This window comes from Macaca mulatta, chromosome 14, assembly GCF_049350105.2.
Source record: "Macaca mulatta isolate MMU2019108-1 chromosome 14, T2T-MMU8v2.0, whole genome shotgun sequence".
NCBI classification, from domain to species: domain Eukaryota; kingdom Metazoa; phylum Chordata; class Mammalia; order Primates; family Cercopithecidae; genus Macaca; species Macaca mulatta.
Window position 1 is genome coordinate 83,417,966 of NC_133419.1, and position 24,421 is coordinate 83,442,386.

Here is a 24,421-nt window from a genome sequence, read left to right on the forward strand (position 1 = left end):
TTCAAGTTTCCTGGTCACTTTGTTTACCTACTCAAGCCTCAGCAATGGTGGACGCCCCTCCCCCCACCTCGCTGCCACCTTGCAGTTCGATCTCAGACTGCTGTGCTAGCAGTGAGCAAGGCTCTGTGGGCGTGGGACCCTCCGAGCCAGGCACGGGATATAATCTCCTGGTGTACCATTTGCTAAGACTGTTGGAAAAGCCCAGTATTAGGGTGGGAGTGTCCCAATTTTCCAGGTACCATCTGTCATGGCTTCCCTTGGCTAGGAAAGGGAATTCCCCAACCCTTTGCACTTCCCGGGTAAGGCCTGCTCCATGGGCTGCACCCACTGTCTGACAAGCCCCAGTGAGATGAACCTGGTACCTCAGTTGGAAATGCAGAAATCACCCATCTTCTGCATCACTTACACTGGGAGCTGTAGACTGGAGTTGTTCCTATTTGGCCATCTTGGAACCTCCTCACTTTGCTCATTTTAGTGTTTAGAAACACAGTCCAAATCAGAAAATCTTACCAAGCCTTGCTATTAGGCAAGAGCAAAAATATTGAGAAGGAAAACAAAATGGTGAATAAATAAAAGCCTAAGGAAAACTAGAGAGGAGGAAATGCGTGTTTTTCCCATCTGCCCTTATGGAGGAAAAAAAAAAAAAAAAAAAACCCTCTGCAATGAATGACTTAATTTTCAAGGGAAAATCTATAAACTGCTAAGCCACTGCCAAGTCCCTTCTCCCACAAACAGAATCATCTTCCTACAATAGGAAGTCATTTTCACCGTGCAATTTTGCCTCCTCTAAACCTGCATACTTTATGCCTCTCTTGCAATACTTTATACTCATAGTAAAGGCTTTTGCTTCCAGGTCTTACCTTTCCATTATGAGAGAAACATTCTTCTTTTTAAGGCCTTTGTGGACTAGATCAGGGTTTTATAAAATGGAGGTTGTGATCCATTTGTAGGTTAGGAATTCATTTAGTGGGTCATAGTATTTTTCTTTTAACAAAATTTCATGCTATTCAGCAACCAAGCTACAGAATTTGAAATTATTTCTATTAAGAAATCTTAAAAATCTAAGTGGCCTGAACCATTATGCCCTGGTGAATGTCTTAATTCTCACTTAATGGCAGTGTGTGTTCTCTACTTGAGGGACAACCACCTATTCAATGTCATTTGAAGATGTAATTACAGTTCAGGCAGTCTCACAAAGTAGAGCACAGTTAACATCCAAATGTGTGCTACAGACAGTAAGTACTAGGGCACCTGGGGGTAGGACAGCCCCTGCTGGGCTGAGTCAGCAGAGGAAGGTTTCTCTGAAGATGTGGGGTTTACGCAGGGCCCTGTAAAGCCTGGATTGGACAAAAGGAGAGGAGAAAAAAACCATGGTGCCAGCTGGCCTGGACTGAAGCTAAAAGAACAGAGGGACTGAAGGGGGTATTATAATAAGTTAGCCTGGAATTATATGGTACAAACTGGTAACCCTGGGAAAGCAAAGACGGGGCAGAAACTAGGAAGGAATCTTGGAAAGGTCTTGGCTACTGACTGGATTTTGGTTTGAATGTGAAAGTGAGAGAACCAGAAAATTCCAAAGTTTTCTATCCCATGTGAACAGGAGAGTACAACTGACCCTTGAACAACAGGGTGATTAGGGGCACTGACCCACCCTCCACAACCTACAAACAGTCAAAAACCTGCCTATATCCTTTGACTTCCAAAAACTTAGTAGAGCATACTATTGACCAGAAGCCTTACAGATAACATAAAGTCAATTAACACATATTTTGTATATGTATTATATTCTGTACTCTTACAATAAAATAAGCTAGGTAAAAATGTTATTAAGAAAATCTTAAGGCAGAGAAAATATATTTATTATTCATTAAAGTGGAAGTGGATCATCATAAAGGTCTTTATCCTCATCTTCACTTTGAGAAGGCTGAACAGGAGGAGGAGAAAGAGGAGGGGTTGGTCTTGCTGTCTCAGGGGTGGCAGAGGCAGACGAAGTGAAGGAGATTAAAGGGGAGACAGAAGAGATGTATTAAAAATAAAAATGTGTATAAGTGGACACGTGCAGTTCAAACCCACATTGTTCCAGGGTCAACTGTTGTACCATTAACAGTAATGGGAAAAATTTGGAGAAATTTTAAAAAGAAGTGTTATGTAATAACATTAACATTTGCTGTAGAAGTTTAACCTGTTTTGGACACCTGAGTTGCATTGAGATATCCATATTAGGGACACTAAGCAGTACAGGCCGAATCCCATTCTTTAGGCACTCACTACCTGGGAGGACCAAAGCTGATATTGAGCCAGTTATTAAAATACTGAAATATTTCATACGAGTTGGAGAAAAACTACCTGTGCAACACCCCCATACATACACACACACACACACACACACACACACACACACACACACAGACTCTGCCCTACTGCCCCAGACCCTTTTTTAGATCTCCAGACCTAAAGAACCATGGTACTTCAAAAGGCCTCAACTCCATGACTAGCTTCTGTTCTGACTGGCCAGTGTCTATGCCATATTGGTAGTACAATACTGGCAGACTGTTGACAAAACCAAGTACTAATGATAGAAGAATAACTTGAGCTTGAGCCAGTTATTTGTCTGAAGAGCTGACGAAAGCACACACTGAGATACACTGATGGGTGTAGTCCCAGCACTCAGGCTGCTCACAGTCCCAACAGGATACCAACATATAAATAAAGCAATGCAATCCAGAGTAGCAGCATCGAAGTAGCTATAAAGTGCAGTAAGAGGCACAAAGAGGAAAGTAGTCAGTTACCTAGCCCATGGAAGGGAGGCAAAGCAGTTCCTAAAAAGAAAAGGTGATACAAAACCTGAGCAGTGAAAGATGAACAGGAGTTTGCTAGGGAGAGAAAGGAGGAAGACAAACCATTCCAAGCTGACAGATAGCAGCACTATGTAAGCCACAACTCAATATACTGTGTACAAAATAATGAGATGACGAATGTATAATGTCTGGCACACAGTGTCAATAATAAATCATAATAAATAATAAATATTAGAGTTTTTCTGGCAGATTTATTTATCTGATGATGTTTTTAAAGGTTGATCCTAAAATATATTTGCATTGTCTAAGCCTACACTAGCTAAGCAAGGGATGGGCATTCAAGATATCCTGGGAGGCAGGGGTCAGTCAGTTTGGAATTTAAAACTAAAGCACGTAAAAATAAATTCACAACATCAGTGTTGACTGCACTTGTTAGATGTGCGTAAGCAAAGATGAGACTTGGTGCTGCTGCAGGCCTCTCAGATGCACAGATAAGTGTGACCCAAGGTTGCTTAATGAAATCACAGAAAGGCGGTTGGTAAGTATAAATTCCCACCTCTTTTAAAGGATTGTTATTTTTCAGAAATTAGACTACATAAAAAGGCAAACCAACAGCCTGTTTTAGTCTGCACTGGTCACTGTCATCTAGAGCCAATTGTTCAAGAGGAAGGAACCACTCAACGCCAAGGAGAAGGGAGTCATCACCGCTGCTTTCCAAAATTGTTGTATGAGCTGCTCCCTCAAAGGAAGAGGCCATCAGTGCTCAGGAAGAGGCAGAGATTTCCGACAGTTTTAAAGGACAGTGTCTGCAGCGTGACCCACAGTTCAAACTGCATAAAAATATAAATTCACTGACAAATGATAACAAGTACTTCCTTACTTTCCTATCTGCTGAATCACAGCCATTGTTTGGGTTGTAGTTCCTGGTTTAAATTAGGTTATTCAATCACAATGATGCTGGCCAAACATGCTAGTCATATGCCATCAGGAAAACTTATCAAAAATGTCATTCGTGCTGGGAACGGTGGCTCAGGCCTGTAATCCCAGAACTTTGGGAAGCTGAGATAGGAGGATCACTTGAGCCCAGAAATTTGAGACCAACTGAGCAACCTGTAGAAACCCCATCTCTAGAAAAAAATACAAAAATTAGCCAGGCATGATGGGCATACCTGGAGTGAAACTATTCAGGAAGCTGAGATGGGAGAATCGATTGAGCCCGGGACGTCGAGGCTGCAGTGGGCCATGATCACACCACTGCACTCCCACCTGGGAGACACAGTGAGACCCTGTCTCAACAACAACTACAAAAAATCCAGTTGTATCAAGTCTTAAGCACATAAACACACATACTTTTGCACTAATAAAATTTAATCTGTACCAAGGACACCTTTTAAAACCCTGTTTTTCCTCCTTCTGAAGATCACAAATGTTCTGATGTAGTGGGAAGAGAAGGGAATTTGCAGACAGATCTAACTTTCAGTGCCATCTTGGCCATTTATTAGCTACTTAACCAAGCTCATGGCTTTGGGCTTCCTTTCTCAAATGCAGAATGAAAAAAATAACACCTACCAGAGGAGTCTTGTAATGATTTAGTTGGAAAATACATATGTGCAAGTGCCTAGCAAGGGCCTGCAAGAAGTAAGGGCTTGATTTATTACTAATATATTTTGCAAGGTATTACTAGCACACACCTCCCAGTTCAAACAATGTATGTCATCAGTGCCCAATATTGTCATGTGAAAGAAAAAATATGATATAAAACTTCAGCAATTTGTTCTGAGTGGTCAATTAAGAAACTATGACTTGCAAAGTAAAATTACTTTTTTAATGGCAGCTATCTTAGAACAGATAACAGAAACAGGGTAGTGTCTTGGTGACAGTAAGAACCTCTTATACACCAAATATGATGTAGCCTGGTAAATGACATGCTTTTCTTTTTCCTTTCTGTTCAGTTACAGTCACCAATGCTGTGACATGTGTAATATATATTTAATACTGTGGGGAAAAGAGAGATCAGACTGTTACTTTGTCTATGTTGAAAGAAGTAGACATAAGAGACTCCATTTCATTCTGTACTAAGAATTCCTCTGCCTTGACATGCTGTTAATCTGTAACCCTACCCCCAACCCTGTCCTTGAAGAGACATGTGCTGTGTCTACTCAAGGTTTAATGGATTCAGGGCTGTGCAGCATGTGCTTTGTTAAACAAGTGCCTGAAGGCAGTATGCTTGTTAAAAGTCATCACCATTCTCTAATCTCAAGTATCCAAGGACACAAACACTGCGGAAGGCCGCAGAGACCTCTGCCTAGGAAAGCTAGGTATTGTCCAAGGTTTCTCCCCATGTGATAGTCTGAAATATGGCCTCGTGGGAAGGGAAAGACCTGATCATCCCCTAGCCCGACACCCGTAAAGGGTCTGTGCTGAGGAGGATTAGTAAAAGAGGAAGGAAGGCTTCTTTGCAGTTGAGATAGAGGAAGGCATCTGTCTCCTGCCCATCCCTGGACAATGGAATGTCTTGGTGTAAAACCCGATTGTATGTTCTGTTTACTGAGATAGGAGAGGGAGGTGGGACATGCTAGCGGCAATTCAGCTCTTTATGCACTGAAAATGTTTATGGAGATGTTTGCATATATGTACATCAAAGCACAGCACTTTTCCTTAAACTTATTCATGACACAGAGATCTTTATTCATATGTCTTCTTGCTGACCTTCTCCCTACTATGACCCTATTGTCCTGCCACTTCCCCGTCTCTGAGATGGTAAAGACAATGATCAATAAATACTGAGGGAACTCAGTGACCGGTGCTGACGCAGGTCCTCCGTATGCTGAGCGCCAGTCCCCGGGGCCCACTTTTCTTTCTCTATACTTTGTCTCTGTGTCTCTTTCTTTTCTCAAGTTTCTCATTCCACACCTGATGAGAAACGCCCAGAGGTGTGGAGGGGCAGGCCACCCCTTCATATATACATTTATCATTGTATAAATAACTGAGCTATGAGGAATGGTACATATTGCAGAAATATAACATGAGTGCTTTGGATATTTTATTTTTTAAATAATGTGTGACATCACTTTCGTTGTTCCATATTACTGAAGATTATAAATCCACTTCTCAAGGGACTATTTATTTCCCCTTAGATGGCAGAATAATACAACTACAATCATGGTCCAAACAGCCAGTCTTCTCATAAATGTGGTTAAGGAGACTAGCTTAAATTTTCAGTCTAATATCCCTTTAAATTATATACTTTATTAAATAGAATAATGTATTTTTATTCTAAACAACATGCTAAAAATAAGACCAGTCTCCAGGCTTTTAAAGAAAATAAAATGCTTAGGTACAGTTTACTAGATTTGACTCCCTAATCGAAGAGCTGGTAGACTTTCAAAAGCAGAATGCAAGAGAGGGACATGCAAGGACCTTCCACTCTTCCAAGAGTGAAAGATGAATACATGTCAGTGACCAGTCCAGCAGCTTGAATTAGAGACTTTTACACAAACTCTACAACTTATTCCAAACCAAATTTTATACACAAACTGTTGGGAAAGCTTAAAATGGATAATTTGCTCATGGACTGAGCACCAAGCTTCAGGAGACAAAGTTCGATAGTAGTGACTTCACTCCTGCCTCACCAATGATGCATCCTCCTTTATTCCCTTGAATAGGACCTTTTTGTGATAGTCAATGGAGGTCTCTTAACATCCTTTACTCAATGAATTTATAGAGCTACCCAAAATAACTCATAGTGTTATTTTAGAAGTTTTCATAGTCCCCTTCTGATGCTAACATAGTTCCCATTAATTTAAACCTCTTCTTTCTGTAACACAAAGTCAAAGTCAGAAGAAAGTTCTGTATAATTGAAATCTCCATTATATTTTTGCTGTCCAAAATTACCCAACCCGGTATTAGGAGAATTAAAATTCTGCTTATTCTTCAACTTTATTACTGTCTAATATGGGTTAATATCTCTAAATCAGCCATGAACTACCTGAATTTTTTTAATTCTTAAATTTTTTGACAGGGTCTCCTTCTGTCGCCCATGCTGGAGTATAGTGGTGCAATCAGCTCACTGCAGCCTTGACCTCCAAAGCTCAAGTGATCCTCCTGCCCCAGCCTCCCAAGTAGCTGAGACCACAGGTGCACACCACCATGCCTGGCTAATTTTTGTATTTTTTTTAAAGACAGGGTCTTGCTTTCTTCCTCATGCTAGTCTCAAACTCATGGTCTCAAGTTATCCTCCTAGTTCAGCCTCTCAAAGTGCTGTAATTTTAGGTGTGAACCATCACGCTTGGTTGAACTACATGAATTAAATATAAGCCATGAACTGTAAAACCTTCTATTTCTGAAATATAGAGGCAACATGGTACAAGGGCTGTGATGTTGACAGAGACAGGTTTAAATCCTGGCTCTATCACTTATCAGCTATGCAATCATGCATAAATCACTTCAGCCTCTGAGCCCTTTTTCCTCTGTAAAATTGTAGTAACTCCCTACAGGGTAAAAGATAAACGTGCATTTATTCAGTGCCATCACAAGATGAATACAAAACAACCATACTCTGATCAACTGTGTTCTATCCCACACCATCTCAACACCAAGCTATGCTCTTAAAGTCAATGAAAGCTGCAGAGAAGGAATATCCACACCGCGTGTATGTAAATGGACATAATGACAATACTGACCTCACAGTGTTGGAAGCCCACCTCCAAGGTCATCATCTTTGACGCCCCCATCTCGGTCTTACCGATCTCTTTTCAGTTCCTCCAACACAGCCTGGTCTTTCCTACCTTAGGATCTTGTACATGATATACCTTCTACCTTGACAGAAATCTTTATCATCTCCCTTCTTCTAGTTCACTCCTAATCATCTTTCTGGTCTCTTTTAACATCATTGCCATCTACAGGATTCCCTAATACTCCAGACTCAGGACCTCATTATAGACATCTCGTACTTCCTTAAAGCATACATCACACTTATAATTACTTATGACTATCTTCTTTCTCAATAAACTGTAAGCCGCATGAGGCCTATGTTTGCTTTCCATTTATCCCTAGCTATTAACTCGGAGTATGGCACAAAGGAAGAGTTCAACAAATATTTTTAAATGAATGTATGACTGTGGTGTTTCACTGTGTAACTGTTATATCAACTATCATAGAGTAATACTTCATTGTTATGTGTTGGGGCTCAGAAAACAATACCCCAAAGTATTGATATTATGTCAACTATCATAGGGTGATACTTCATTGTTATCAAAGTATTTTTCCTTGGGAGTACTTTGAACTGAAGAACACTGGAAGAGTCTCAGAAGCAGTCTTCTTCTGGCCCTCTTCTGTCTTTCTCTCTCCTGCTCCTCTTTCTCCACCAAGGCAGGTAATAGAAACTAGGACCCTTCTTCCCGAAAGCCAGTCATGAAGCCTAGAAATATTAAATTTAACCTTCCCCTTCCTTTCTGTGTAGGAGCTGGCTAAAAAGAAATTATCTGACCTACCTTGTCTCATAGTTGATCTTAAGACCTTCATTCCAAAAGGGGTCTGACACTACATCCAGGGAGAAAGAATGCCACACAGACAGACCAAGAAGAATCAGAACAGATAGACCTTGCTGAGTTTCCCCATTCAGACTATTACCACTAGGATCATTCCCTTTTTGTTCCATCACATTTCTACAGGACTGTCCATTCTTCATCAAACGTAAGCCTAAAAATGAAGATTTTTCCCTGAGTTTTTTGGGTCTTCATTTCTGAAGACTCCCATGTCACATAAAATTGTGCTTAAATAAACGTGTTATGCTTTTCTCTTGTTAACCTGTATTTTATTATAGGAATGTTGACCATGACCCTTATGATGGGTGAGAAAAAGTATTGCACCTTTCTGCCCATACATATCATACAACCAAATTGCAGGGCTGCTCAGAGAAAGCTTCCAAGGAAATCTGCCTTTAACAAATCTGTTTTCTCCTAACCCATATGGGCAATCTGCACAACATGAGCAGCAGGGAAGATAGCATCGTGGGCTTGACAGAGACACAGCTGCTGCTTCTCTCCAGCCGCAGCACCACAGGGCAACTTGAACTAACATGTATGCCATAAAAGTAAGGATTTACAAATATACACAGTTAAGTGGCTTCCATTTGCAAATGAAAAACCGAAATCATAAAAAGCTTACTGTAACACTCTAATAATAAATACAGGTGGTACACAATTACCACAAAAGTGGCCTGTAAGGAACATTTTTCTCATTGTGTCCATTCTTCATCCCAGCCCTCACCCATATACAAAACAAAGAAAAAGCAAGATAGGCAGCATTCCCTCCCTTAATCCTGTCTCTGTATATATGTTGGAAGAAGGAAAAGCACAAACTTCTAGCCACAGCTTCCAAACCACCAAAATAAGAAAAGTAAAACAGGTAGGTCTGTCTTTATCTGACATTCTATCGTGCTCTCCAAAGGATGTGAGACAGCTAGGATTCAAGTTTCCTTACCCTTCCCCTCCTCCATATACACATACCTTCCTTACCTCAGTGCGTAGAAAAGTGGGAGAGAAGGAGGGGGAAAGATAGAGATTCATCAGATTTGTGAAAACAATACTCTAGGAAAAACAATGTCACATGTGCTATGGAGAAGTATGGATGTTTACAAGACAGGATTCCTGCTTTAAATGTAGAATAAGAGAGGAGTATAAAAGATTATATATAACACAAGGCTAGAATAAGACCTGTGCCATAAAAGTATAAAAAAAGATTTGACCAATCACACACTGTCCAGGAGATTTAAAAACGGGCTGGATGCAGTGGCTCCCACCTGTAATCCCAACACTTTGTGAGGTAGAGGTGGAAAGATCACTTGAGGCCGGAAGTTCAAGACCAGCCTGGGCAACATAGCAAGACCCCATTTCTTTAAAAAAAAAAAAAATAGCCAGGCATGGTGGCACACGCCTTTAGTCTCAGCTACTCAAGAGCCTGAGGCAGAAAGTTCACCTGAGCCCAGGAGTTTCAGGCCAAGTCTGCAATGAGCTATGATCACACCACTGCACTGCAGCCTGGGTGACAGAGCAAGACTCTGTCTCAAAAAAAAAAAAAAGAGGAAGAAGAGGGAGGAGGAGGAGGGAAGGAGGAAGGACCGGGAGGAAGAGAAAGAAAGAAGAGGAAGTGAGAAGAAGAAGAAGGAGGAGGAGGAGCATAAGGAGAAGGAGAATGACGCCAGCTCCTGGAGGAGGCAGAGGCAGAAGCAGAGGCAGAAGCAGCAGAGGAAGCTGCAGAAGCAGCCAAAGACAACGCAGCAGCAGGAGCAGCAGAAGCAGAAGGAAAAAAAAAACAGCTCCTGAAGGAGGCAGTGTTAGAGGCAGGGGTTAAAAAATGGAATGGGGTTGATAAAAGAGGTAAGACCCATGGGAGAGAGAGAGATTCCAGGCAAAGGGAACAATGTGGATTAACTCATAGAAAGGAAAGAAATGGGCATATGTGGTGAATAGATTAGCAACATGGAAAGGCAGTTAGGGCCATAGATTGAAAGGCCTTAAATGCTACAGGATTTTGTTCTTAATAAAGCAAACAATAAAAAGTTGTTGCAGTTTCTGAACAGAACAGTGATTCAACTGGAGGAGAGGTGATTTATGTGACAACCCATGGGAGCTGTACTGGAGGGGGAACTGCAGGAAGCTAGGAGGACCAACTGGTTTACTCTTCTAGCTGTCAGGGGAGGCAGTAACAGGGGCTACAACAAGGGGCTTTAATCACTCCCTTGCATGCAATTCTCACTATCCAGGCCTCTCTCACCTTGTTCTCCACTTGGCAAAAAGTGAAATTCACCAACTCCACAACCATACCCAAGAAACTGAATGTAGCTAGAGAAACAGCCACATCAAATGGCCTTACTAACTTACATGACAGTTACATCAAATGGCCTTACAAAGTTACAAAAGCTGCCCTGCAATCAAACCGTATGTCCCTAGTGCATTTACTTTCCTTCTCTGCTAGAGGAGCATTTTTGTTCTCTCCCTTTCTCATTCTCGGCTGATGACCTTCCATCTTATTTCACTGGGAAAAGAGAAGCATTCTGAAAAACAGCACACAAGCTCTCACTACCCTACCACTTTCTTACCTTCATCTGTGCATATATGATGTGCCTAACCCAGTTTGACTATGGTCAAACTGTTCATGCTCTTGTTTTTTCAACTAGATCCCATTTCCTCTTGCCTAAGATCTCCCACTAGCAATTCTATTTCTTTCTTGTTCCATCACTTTCTCACTCTCTCGGCTCATTTCCCTTAGCATACATTCCATTATTTCTCCTGTCTTAAAAATGGGAACCCTCTTCCCCTCCATCTACCACACCGTATTTCTGCTCCCCTTCGCAGCAAAATTCCTCAAAAGATTACCACACCCGTGGTCTCAATACAGCTTCTCCCACTCTCTCTTGCATGCACTCCAATGAGGCTTTCGCCTCCACCCACCCTCCAAGGAAATTGCTGTCAAGGTCACCATAACCTCCACATTGCTAAATCAAGTCGCCAATTCCCAGTCATTTATTTAGGCACTATTGGTTACCTTCTTATTGAAATGCTTTCTTCATTAAGTAATCAGGGTATCATAGCCTCCTGGTTTTCCTCCTCCAACTGTTCCTTCTCAGTCTCCTTAACTGGTTCCCCATTTCCCTGACTTTTAAATATGCAGTGTTGAGAAGATCACCTTTAAAAGAAAAGACCATCTTCATTAACTCCTTTGTTGCTCTCTTCAATCTCATGGTTTTACATATCATCTGTATACTGACAGCTTCAAATTTATATTACTTGCCCCACCTTTTTTCTAAATTCTTCATTCAATATCATTTCTGAAACCAAGTTCCTCTTCTCCTTGCTTCCCCAAACCTACTCCTTCTGCAGCCTTCCCCATCTTAGTAAATGACAACTCCAACCTTCTAACTGCTCAGGACAAAAACCTTGGAGTCATCTTCGACTCTTTATCTCACACCCTACATCTACTTCATCAACTACACCTCAGCTACACCTTCAAAAATATCCAGAATCTGAGCACTTCTCAGCCTCCACCGCTACCACACTAATCCAAACCACCATCGTCTCTAATCTGAACTTTTCCAACAACCTGGTCTTTCTGTTTTCCCCCTTTCTCCTCCATAGTCTATTCTCAACACAATAGCCAAAGTGTTTCTTAAGACTTATTAATCAGAGTATGTCATTCTTCTGCCCCTAAAGCTCCAAAGGCTTCTCATCTCATTCTGATTTGTGGCCAAATTCCTTACAATGGCCCAGATGTCCTCGCATTATCTGGCTCCCTGAACCTCCTTTCTGTGCTCCTCTATTACTTTCTCCCTTGGGCATGTCCCTCCAGACATACCGTCCTCCCTACAGTTCCTCCCACTGGGCGCACACCTACCTCAGGGTTTTTGCACTTGATCTTCCCTGCCTAGACATTTACTGTGCCTAGAATGTTTTTCCCCATGCCTAGAATGCTCTTTCCCCAATGCCTCGAATATAGTAGGCACCTAATAAAAAATTTGGTAAATGAATTTAGACACACATTGAACATTCATTTTCTATTTTGCTTTTTTCATTTATTATTAATGCATAAACATTTTATCACATTGTCAAAATACTTTAAGACCATAATTTTTTGGGCTAACAATATTCCATTTTACAGACATACCACAAGTTATTTACAGTTTGGGACTGAAAAACCAGGATATTTACAAATGGGTATTTTTGGATGTTTCTTCCTTTGATATTTCTGTAAGAATATACACCTCACAGGATTGCTGTAAAGGCTGAATATGAACTAATAAGTGGACACAGAGACATCAGTTTTGTTACTACTGCTTACATTACAGAGGCATCATGATGTCAATGAAGATCATAGATCTTGAAAGAAACAGATAAAAACGTGACTCACAATATTGTTGTTTAATAGCTTAATTAAGACACCTAACCTCTATGAGCTTCAATTAAACCATCTATTTCAAAAAGCAATTATATTAATCATAATTTTAAAACGATGTAAAAGAGTTTAGCATAATACTGAGCTCAGAGTAGATAATCAATAAATGCTCATTCATTCGCTTCTCATAAACAATACCTAGGATTTTTTAAATTATGAACCAGAAAGAAAAAATATTTTTACAAAATTATAATTATAAATTATCCAATTACATACATATTTTTAAACAGATTTTAAATACATAATAAAAATTTTCAACATAGAATTATTCTTTTTAATTAAAAATTACTCAACCCTTACCAAAATTTTCAGTGCTAGATATAAGTTTCAGTATATGCAATTGGAATGGTCAACAAATACAATTTGAGCTCCTTCAGGATATAGTCATCTCTGCCTGGCCAGGACCTAGCCCAGTGCCTGATATATAAAAGATGCTGGATTGGCACACTTACCAAAGCACACTTAAGATTACAAAAATCTCTAAATCAATTTTGTTTCTTTTATTATAATAAAGATAGGCAAAATAATTATTTTTAATTACTGAATGATGGAATTAATAAATAAGTTCCTTTTTATCATGTGCTTTAATGTATATACACAACAGGTCAGTAAACTATTATAATGATGACAAGTTAAGCAAGAAAACATTTTAAAAATTCACCTCACTTCAGGGCTATTTCTTGAAGCAATCTGTGTGTTGGAGTCAGATGAATGCCAAGACATTACAAAATCTTCAGTGCTAGATATAAGTTGGAGTATATGCAATTGGAATGGTCAACAGGTACAATTTGAGCTCCTTCAGGATATAGTCATCTCTGCCTGGCCAGGACCTAGCCCAGTGCCTGACATATAAAAGATACCGGATCAGCACTGAGTAGGTAGGTGGGTGGGTGGGTAGGTGGGTGGGTAAGTGACTGATTGAGTATGGTAGTCATTAGTCCTGTCTGTCTAGGCACTACAAAGCCAAGACTTTTTGTCTCCTTATCCTTTGATTGGGTACAGTCATTTAACCAGTTCTAGCCAAGGAATTGTGAGAAGTGACATAAGTAATTTAATTTCCATTTTGGAGCATTTATATGAGATCTTCCATGTTCTTTTTCCACTGTTAAATGTTCATGAAAGCATCTGATAAAAAGGAAACCCCACACAACCACTTAGTCCCTGAGTGAAAGCAGGAGCACAGCCCCCTGCTCATTCAATTGGAAGTTTATGACAGTAAGGGTCATATACTTTGTTAGGTTAAGTGACCAAAATTCATACATTTTACTATAGCAGCAAAACCTAACCTATCCTGGATAATGCAAATAAGGTAATGACATTCATTTCAGAACTAGAAATTCATCAGAGTTTAATTTCAGAAAAACAAAATGGTACAGATAAGCAGTATAGCTCAGTAAAATAATTTAACCTCTCTATATGATAGTTCTCTTGCTCACTGAGTTTGATGGCACATGCCTGTAATCCTAGCACTTTGGGACACCAAGCTAGGAGGACAGCTTGAGAACAAGAGTTCAAGACCAGCCTGGGCAATATAATGAGATCCCATCTCTACAAAAAGATTCAAAAATTAGCCAGGCATTGCGGTGTACACCTGTAGTCCCAGCTACCCAGGATGCTGAAGTGGAAGGATCACTTGAGCCCAGAGGTTCAAGGCTGTAGTGAGCTATGATCGCATGGCTGCACTCCATCCTGAGTGACAGAGCAAGATCCTGTCTAAAAACAAATAAACAAAAAGGATAGTTCTCTTGCTTACAAAATGGAATAATAGCATCTACCTCACAGAACAGTAATAGGGATTAAATAAGTGAATGTCTATTAGGTACTTAGGATAATATTTAGGTTATTTGAAGCTTTCAATAAATTGTAGTAAATTATTATCATTAATAATGCATTAGACACATTTACACTACATATGTCATTTTACTTTCATCTCTTACTCCTTATTCATTTTAATTTACAGTCAATTTTTTCAATTCATAATATCTTTATTAAGAAGTACCATATTCTGTCAGAACCACATAAAAAAAAGTAAAAAGAAGTACCATCCAAGGCACTAGAAACGAAGACAAACAATATCTACCATCAAGGTATTCTCCTTACCTATGATGCTCCTTTCTTCTCCAATAGACCCACAACCAAGCAAACTTCAAAATCATAAACACAATGTTCTATTATATTACAAAATAGATCAACTATGCAGTGTTATAAATATTGTAGCAATTTAAGAGGTGACTACTTTTTAATTTAAAAATACTTTATATGTTATGGGTCTGTGTCCTATTCAAAGTCAAGACAGTAAAGTTGTTTAGGTCCAATTCACCAAAGACAATTAATGTTCTGGCAAAAAACAAAACTTGTACCCGCATTGCCACTGCTCCTAATGCAGTGTCCAATAAACAGGAGGCACTCAGTGAACAGAATACTAGGTATATCAGAGATTAGCAGATCCAATCCATTTATCTTACAAATTAGTACAATGAGATCTAGAGGGTTAAGCAACTTGCCCAAGAGTATGATGTGAATTACTGGCAGGGCTGATCCTAGAACCCAAACTTTGAAAATGTTTTAAAAGTCTAAATTCTCTAAAGCACAAAGTCCTTGCAATGTGCTGACAGAGGAATATAAACAAGACAGTGAAAAACTTAAAGTTAATTTTTACTGAACTTAGATTTTAGCATTAGTTAGTAAGAAATTTAAAACTCAGCTATCAGACAGTGTTAGATTTACTATTATTATCAAGAGAAGAAGCTACTTCCAAAAACCTGAAAGGGTAAATTCATTACCACATTTCCCCCCAACACTTTATCAACACTTAAAATAGCATAGAAAGAAAGATAGAAATAGTTTCATATCCTTCTTTTGATGTACAGAATTTTGTGTGAAAAGAATGATTTCAAGCAAGAAAAAAGGTTAATTCCTAGGCCACAAGTGTGTTAAAGTATTGATTATTTTAATCCTATTGATTTAAAAAAAGTGAAGGGGTTAATTAAAACCATGTACATTAGGAAACGGCAAGATAAAAATGTTTATCATTTATAGTTTACTAAGTGTTATGCACTGTGCTAAATAAGCACTTTACACATACCACCTCTTTTTACAACAAACTTATGGGATAGGTAATATAATTATCTCCATTTTGCTGATTATGAAAATAGGAGCTGCCTCTGAGTAACTTACTCAGGTAGTGGCAGAAACAGAACTTGTTCTCAAACCTGTTTGCCTCTAAGTGATATGCTTTGGATTTTGTTGTTGTTGTTTATTTTTTTGTAGAGATAGGGTCTCACTATGTTGCCCAACCTGGTCGCTAGCTCCTGGCCTCATGTGATCCTTCCAGCCTCTCAAAATGCTAGGATTTCAGGGGTGAGCCACCACACCCAACACTAAAAGCTGTGCTTTGAACCACCCTCCTATTCAAGCTCTATCAAGCTTCTGATGCTCTATAATTTAGATCAAGGTCAATCCATCATATCTAAGGGGGAGGCTACATGATCACCAAGGCCCCTTCTAAAAATGATTCTGTATCACCAAACACATAAATCGGTTCTGAATTCACATAATATTTCTGACAGGATACTCCAGGCCTAAGGGGAAGGCCATCAGTAGATGAACAGATACGAAGAGGAGAAACGGGAAGAAAAATTTAAAGAAGGAGAACAAGATCTTTATCAACATGGCCTTCCAAGGTGCCTAACATAGCTAGACATAACATTTTACTAGACATCAGGACCACTGTGACAAAAGTGGGAAAGGGGAACCTAGAACAGGAATTGAAAGCAGAACTATAAAGGACGTATGTAAATTTAAATAGCTTAGCCCACTGATGTGATTCCCTCACAGCAGATGAGGAAGGAGCTGCAGGAGCCAGTGACCATGAGCTCAATGCTGGGCCAAAACACAGACTTCTAACAGAAACAATGATCAGCAGTTAAATAGGAATGGTGGGGTACTAAGTTTTCAGAAGAGCCTTTACCACTATCGCCATGCATTTGGATGAGAGTGAATTTTCAGGACAGAGTTGTAAAGGAACTAGCATTTGTTCCATTAAGTTGTTTAAATTCCTACCATGTTCTATGCACCATCCATGTGGCTTTCATGTGTTATCACACTGAACTCTGACAACAACCTTGGTGGATGTGATGATTAATTTTACATGCCAACTTTATAGGCCATGGTGCCCGGCTATTTGGTCAACCATCATTCTAGATGTTTTAGTGAAGGTATTTTTTGGATGAGATTAACATTTAAATCAGCGGACTTTAAATCAATGGACTTTACCCTCCATAATTTGAGTGGGCCTTATCTAATCAGTTTAAGGCTTTAATAGAACAAAGTTTGACTTCCCCTGACTTTGGGAGGCTGAGGCAGGTGGATCACTTGAGGTCAGGGGGTCAAGACCAGCCTGGCCAACATGGTAAAACCCTGTCTGTATTTTTAAAACTGCAAAAATTAGCCAGCCGTGGTGGCAAGCACCTGTAATCCTAGCTACTCAGGAGGCTAAGGCAGGAGAATTGCTTGAACCCGGGAGGCAGAGGCTGCAGTGAGCCGAGATCTCGCCACTGCACCCCAGCCTGGGCAACAGAGCGAAACTCCAACTCAAAAAAAAAAAAAAAAGACTGACTTCTCCTAAGCAAGAAGAAATTCTGCCAGCAGAATGCCTGTGCATCCAAACTGCAAACTCTCTCCTAGGTTTCCAGCCTACCAACCTTCCCTGAAGATTTTGGACTTACTAAGCCTCCACAACTGCATGAGCCAATTCCTTAATAAAAATCTCTCTTGTAGAGAGAGAAACACACAGACACACACCCTGACAATATAATAGATATTGCTCCCAATTTTACCACTGAGAAAAATGATGGCCTGACAAGGACCCATTCTCCCTCTTGACTATATCACACACTAAAATGTGTGATTCGGGACTCACATTCTAGCCTGAGGGGCTCAGGTGGGAGGTACACGGTAATAAGCATGCAACACTGTAACCACAAGCCACACATTCCAGAGAGCCCTTTATGACACTGATACCACACATACTACACATGTACCCAGAGCCTTGATGTGCCCAAGTGATGTACTATCCTTTCTCTGGTCTCCTAATTCAGTTATTTCAGGTAAAAGAAATCAAATATTCCTACCTAAATCAATATTTGAAGGCTTTGAAAAAGGAGGAAAAAATAATTAATAAAGAACTAAAGTAAAAGATAAAAAGAAAAATAAAAAATGATTTGTGACAATTAAATGATGGTAGCCTTTGTTTAGGTTCTTTTTGGATAATCATGCATTCACTCTCTCAACAGCTATTTTGTGCTTTATACTTTTTTATAGGCTCTTCTAGGTATTGTAGAGTACTAACTAGCTAGAGGGACACGTACAATATAGAAATGAGCAGGATGAAAAAAGACCAACTAAATTGCCTTAAAAAAGTCAGATTCACAGAAGAGGTGACATTTCTGCAGGAATAGAAGTATGAGTTTAAATAGTGGAGAAGAGGGATGTTATTCCAGGCAGAATTTCTGACACAGTAAAAGTCATCTGAGTCTGTTAGGTTGCTAAAAGTAGGAGCTGGGATGGAGGATTATGGCAGAAGTTGGAATGACCAGCTAGGGTTTCATAGTAAGGAACAATGGATTCCCATGCCAAGGTGTTTGAATTGTATTTCTAAGGAGTGTAGTGGCCAAGAAAGGAATCTACAATAAAGGAACATAAAGTAGGAACTAAGGTACTAACAAATAATTTGTTCCCTTCCACTCTTTCACTCTTTCACTCTCTCCTTTTCTGCTGATAGTTCTCTTTTTCATCGATCCCAATGGGATTTTAGAGATCTTCCATTCCAATAGTCCTCTCCCCATTTTACTTTAGCAGTTGAGCTCTGCAAATAGTTGTATATAAAATCCCAGCATATAAAACAGATAAAAGCTGAAAGAGATCCAAGAGAGGGGTATTGGAGCACCTAATTTGGCCTCCACTTCAGGCTTCATCCACTTTCCCTCTGAAACAGCTCCCCAAAGAGCCCTTAATTTTCCTCAGTAAAGTGTGAAACACATTGGTCTTTGTCCCAACCCTCCCAATTTACAAATGAGGGAATTATGCCTAGAGAATTAATTTAAGGGAGTTGCCTGAGAAAAAAGACTATTTCCTGGTATCCCTGGTAAAATTAAAATGTTTTATCTTCCTCATAAACTTGAACTCAAATGTCTGAGTTAAAAATTGTTTCTTGGCTGCACACAGTGGCACACGCCTGCAATCCCAGCCCTTTGGGACATCGCTTGAGCCCAGGAGTTCAAGACCAGCCTAGGCAACATGGCAAAACCCCATCTCTATTTTTAAAAATAAAAAAAAAAAATTTAAATTATTTCTAAGTTATTCTGGAAGTCTATGACATCCCTCTACCACAAATTCCCATTCAAAATTCATATAAGGGCTGGGCTCAGTGGCTCAAGCCTGTAATCCCAACACTTTGGGAGGCTGATGCAGAAGGATTATTGAGTCCACAAGTTTAAGACTAGCCTGGGCAACATAGTGAGCCTTGTCTCTATACAATCAACAACAACAAAATTTCACATAGGTCTATAACCACATATTATATGAGTGCCTACTTGAGGCCAGATACTCTGCTAGGAACACGTTATCTGCTCTCACTTAACCATCACCACAAACCCCAAGAGATCAAGGAACTAGGCTCAGAGAAGTACTGTAACCTGCCCAAGGTCATAGAGCTAGCAGGGTAGAATCTGGTTCTACCTGACTCCTAAAGCCAAGCTTCAGACCCTTGCACTCTTTCTAATCCCAACCCTTTCCAAATCTTTTCCTATTTTTACCAGGCTTTCAGAAATGCTGAACTGTAAGGAATCCTCGTCATTTCACAGAGGATGTACTTTTCCATCAAGACCTGTGGGGGAATGCCTCATGCTGCAGCCAAGCACAAAGGCATCAAGCCTAAAAAGCTCTAAAATCATGTTACAAACCATAGAAAGGCTAATCCCCAACCCCACCACAAGCTCCTACAACTCCTTTTACAACCATAGGCTACACACGTTCAGTCTTATGGGGAATAGGGATTTCAACAATTCTTAATAATAGGGCTACAAAATCAGCTCTGAGCTGACCCCTTATGAGAGTCTGGTTTTTAGGATGGATAACTATCCAATATTATCTAATAGGTAAAAATACTAGAATTTGTATTTAGGGCTGCCTTGGGGCAAAGGATGACTATCACCGCAGACTAGGTAGCAGAGCTGGTATTTAATAATTTGAATTTGAGGGAAGGTTAAGGGAGTTCGGATTGGGGCACCCTATGGGAGCAGGCGGAGTTGAAGTGACTGCCGTGTCCAATTGCAGAACAACCTGAATCAAGAGTACGGAGCCAGAAGTACTACCAAATTATTGGTAATGGGAGGAGAAAAATTCAACAAAACTGGGATTTGAGACCACCTTCTGGAAGACATGAGCCAAAGACCGAAGAGATCCCAGGCATCAAGGGGTGTGAATTTCGAGGTGGGCTCCGTTGCCCGGGCTCTGAGGGTTCCCGGCCGTTGGGCCGGGGACGGTGAAGCCCCCACTCCCCCTTACCTTCTGTTGGAAGTAGAGAACCGAATAGTTCTTGGCTACAGCCGGGAGGGATGTGGGGTTTGTTGGCAAGTGTAGGCTGCCGAGGGCCCTTAAGGCCGGCCGGAGGGCCTTGGTGGCCCAGGGCGCCAGAAAAGACAGAAGCAGGAGCAGGAGGGCTCGGCGGCCCATGGCTCAGGCTGGCGGCTGCAGTGCGGGTGGGAGGGCGAAAAGGAGGCCAGCAGCAGCGCACGGGCTAAGCCCTGCCCAGTCTGCAGCTCCGCCCGCCGCAAAACGGCTCCTCCCGGGGGAAACCCAAAGCCAGCCAGCTCCTCAGACACCGCCCAAACCAGGTCACCACAGCCACTCCGCCCCCATCCCCGAGGGCACCGCCTCCACTCCACTTTACTCTCGTGCCGTCTGCTTCTTAGCACTCACCTTCATTGCGGTCACATCCCAAGTTTGCCTTTATCATGCTAGGGCCTCTTCCTACCTCATCGCTGTAGCCCATGCTTTATCTATAGCGCCCCCGAAGCCCACCTGTCCTTCAGGTCATCCTATATCCCCACCATTATAATCACCGCCAAACTCTGCCCTGGCTGCCTCAATTCCATTGCTACACCTCCTGCCCTCCGCAAATCCCACATAAAGGCAATAACAGCTTCCATGACAATTTATTGAAGGTTCACTACAGGCCAGTATATCAGGAGGCAGGGAGGCACAGGCATCATCTCCTCTAACTCAATCGTCACAGCAATCTTGTGCGTCGTATTCGATTGTTATTCCCATCTACAGATGTGGAAACGGAGGCTCAGAGAGGTGCGGGAACTTGCACTAGATCACTCAGCAGTAAGCGGAGTACGTCGTCGCAGACCGCTGGGTCCAGCTCCAAAGACTGTGCTCCTTGCACCCACCTCCATCATGGAGCCTAACCACTCCCTATGATACTCCGTTCTTTGGTAACCCCAAAACTGTGTTGCTTGCACAACCCATCCATTACAGAGGTCGCCCCGGGTCCACATCGTCCCTAAATCCCGCCAGGTCCCGGTCCCTTCTTTCAAGTAACGCCCCCTTTCTTCTTCGGCACCCGAAAACCCACTCCGCGCTCCACCTCCCTCCTGCCTCCTGCCAAAGCCCCCTTCCCCCCTCCGCCCCTGGGTAGTGCTAGCCCCTAGGACAGCGCCGGGTCTGGCTTCCAAAGCTCCCTCAACCCTCTTCATCCGGCTTCCATTCCCTCTTTCAGTCACCCCGCCAGACCCCAGGACGCCCAGGCTTGCTCCACACTTTCCGGGGATCCCTACGCCCAGGAGGCTTAGCGCAGCCAAAACCAACTTTACGGACTGTACTACTGATCCACCGACTCTACCCGCAGTTTGACGAAAATGGTCGTTCCCACAAGCTTGTAGGATTTCTTGGCTAAGCGCCACCCTCTGCGGCGCTTTCTTCTGATTGGCTCTGAGTGAACGCAGCCAAAGCGTTACTTCCGGCGGAAAAGGACGCGGGAGATTCGATTGGAAGGCTCCCGGCGAACTACTGATCCGGCCGGTCTGAGTCACTGTGTGTCGCCTGGGCCCGCTACTGGTCTTCTCCCTCAGGTGAGCTGGGTAAAGGGGTTCTGGGGAAGCCTAAGGGCCGGAGACTCCCAAGGAGGCTCTTAACTTCATTATGAATGAGACCCACCCAGAGCCCGGCACTTGTTTTTTCACGAGTTATTCTCTGTAAACGGGCGGACATGAGGGTAAAAGATATAAACGTCAGTTATTTTATTTTAGACTCAGTGCAGTTGCAATCACCTAACGAACGTTTATTGAACGCTTTCAGTGGCATCGAGCTAGACTCCGAGTGAGCTTTTAGAATCGGAGATAGAGTGGAAAAGGCGCGACTCTTGCTTCTGTGATGTGCAAATACGTATTCAGCGGGCCACTGTGCAGAGTAGTACGTGCTAAAAGGGGATCTGCCAAACTGGTATCATGGCTTAGAGGGAACATACTTTAACTGAGCCAGGTGCTTAAACCAGAACTTGAAAGTTTTCTTCCTTTTCGCATCCAGCCAGTCCCTAACAGCCTCTTGAATATCTCAGATCTGTTCACGTCTTTCCGTTTTTTACTGACATTATTTTGGTTCGACCCTATGACTGCTACATAGCTGTGGCAGTACCCCCACCTGGCCCAGCTGGTTCTCCTGCTTTCAATCTTGTCACATTCCAGTCCAGTCTCCACATTGCTGGGCTGATAAAGATAATTGCCCGAGGCACTCCCCATTGAAAACCTTTCAGTCCCTCCTATTTGCCCTCAGGTTTAAGCCCAAACTCTTTAACATGACTTACAGGCTCTTTCCTGTCTGACTTTTGCCTGCCTCTTCAGCCCCAGTGGTTTTCCACCGCTCCAGCCATATAGAATGTCTTCTGTGTTCCTGAAGTGTACTATCCTCTTTCTCACCCCAAACCGTCTTCTGACCCTGTCCGTGACCTGGCTAATTCTTACCCAGTTTGCAAAGCCTTTTAAATCAGAAACCCTTTCCTGACCCCACAAGACTGGATCACAGAGCAACAAGTAATTATTTGTTTATTCTGCAGATAGTTAAGTGCTTCTTTGGTCTGTGCCAAGAACTGCTAGGTACTGAGATCCGATGATGAACAAGGTAGATTCCTGTTCTAATGGAACTTACCTTGTATGGATAGAATTAAGGAGAATTTACAAGGAAACTATGTGAATTAGACTGGTCTAAGAAGACCTTTCCGAGGAGTTGATGTTGATGCCTAAAAGATGAGCATGATCCAACTGTGCAAGAGAGGAAAAGAACAACATTCTAAACAGAGTGAACAGGTTGTGCAAAGGTCCTGAGGCAGGAAAGAGCTTGACATGTTAATGTTCAAGAATCTAAGGAAAGACCAGTATTGCTGGAATATATTCAGAAAGGACAGTTGTATGAGATGAATCTGGAAAGATGGGCAGAGACCGAATCATGATAAGGAGGTTAATCCAGCACCATAAACAGGAGATAATGGTGGTTTGGATTAAGATGATGGCAGAATATATAAGGGAAAGGTGAATGATGGTTTCTAAGTATGGAAGTAAATTCAAGTACCTTCTGATGAGTGTGATGTGGGATGTGAAAGAAAGGGAGGAATGACAAATGACTCCCAGGTACTGGCCTGAGTTACTGGTTAGTGAGTGGTACCATTTACTGAGATGGAGCAAAATTGCAAAAAAAGAGGTTTGAGAGGAAACTAAGAATTCAGGTTTTTTAACTATTAAACCGTGAGATCCCTATGAGACATCGAATACAGTTGGCTCTCAGGTAAGCAGTTAAGGTATAGAAGTCTGGAGCTTGCATATATTATTTCATTGATAGTTATATATTGCCTGTCTTAGCCAATAGATTATAAATTCCTTGAACACAAGAGCCTGTTTTTTCTCTCTTTAACCCTATTACCTTCTCCATCCCTGTAATAAATATCCCATAAATGACAGTCAACAGAAAAACCGTATTGTACTAAAATTTTCCTGGTTCATGTTTTTAAAGTATTTTTCATCAGTATTTCTCCTTTCACTGGGTTTTGTCTCTTTGTTTTTTTGCTTACTTAATTTTCACTGTCCTGCCTGCCTCTCTTACTTTTCTAGAGTTTTCGTGTTAATGTCACTAAATTATGTTTTAGAGACTAATTATGACTGCCTTTAGAAAAATTAAACAAGTATGTGCCCTTGGAGGAAACCATTAGATAGTGTTAAGAAGACAGTTCAAAATAGCCACCCTTCCCATAACTGAGGCCTCTTGGCCTGTAAATTATGAAATAGAAAATTGGATAATTACAAGGTGACAAAGATTTTCATGCAAGGCAAGAACAGTTTGGAGAGGAATGAAGAAAGGGAGAAAAGTTAGTCATACTTTCTTTTATTTATGCCATTAGAACTAAGACTAGTTTTTTAAAGGAGTAATTTCATCCTTTGGGCACAGTCTTGAAGCAAATACACATAGTTTCTTTCAAGTGTGAAGCTTGAACAAAGAGAGTGATGTACTAGAAAGACTAGTAAGCTACTCATCAGAAGGCATGAGTTCCAGACCTGATTTCTCCTAATTCCTATTCTTTAATTAGTTATTTAACTTCTCTAAGTGGATCAGATAATGAT

At 41.3% G+C, this 24,421-nt stretch overlaps 2 protein-coding genes across 4 annotated transcripts in view; one reads left to right on the forward strand and one right to left on the reverse strand.

Moving 5' to 3' along the window:
* The window catches only part of PRCP (prolylcarboxypeptidase), an 81,349-nt gene extending 60,840 nt beyond the window's left edge, over positions 1–20,509 (reverse strand). Inside the window, exon 1 of one of the 2 annotated variants that reach the window (XM_028832587.2) lies at positions 11,346–11,486. Coding sequence is in view for 1 of the 2 variants with exons in the window: in NM_001261249.1 (NP_001248178.1) it covers positions 20,316–20,483 (168 nt within the window). In the remaining variant the exon portion in view is untranslated. 2 annotated transcript variants of the gene reach the window in all.
* A 938-nt stretch (positions 20,510–21,447) lies between these two features.
* DDIAS (DNA damage induced apoptosis suppressor) overlaps positions 21,448–24,421 on the forward strand; it is a 32,738-nt gene continuing 29,764 nt past the window's right edge. The window contains exon 1 of one of the 2 annotated variants that reach the window (XM_015115343.3): positions 21,448–21,886. The gene's annotated coding sequence lies outside the window, so the exon portion shown is untranslated. The remainder of the gene's footprint in view (positions 21,887–24,421) is intronic. The other variant, XM_028833876.2, reaches the window with a different exon arrangement.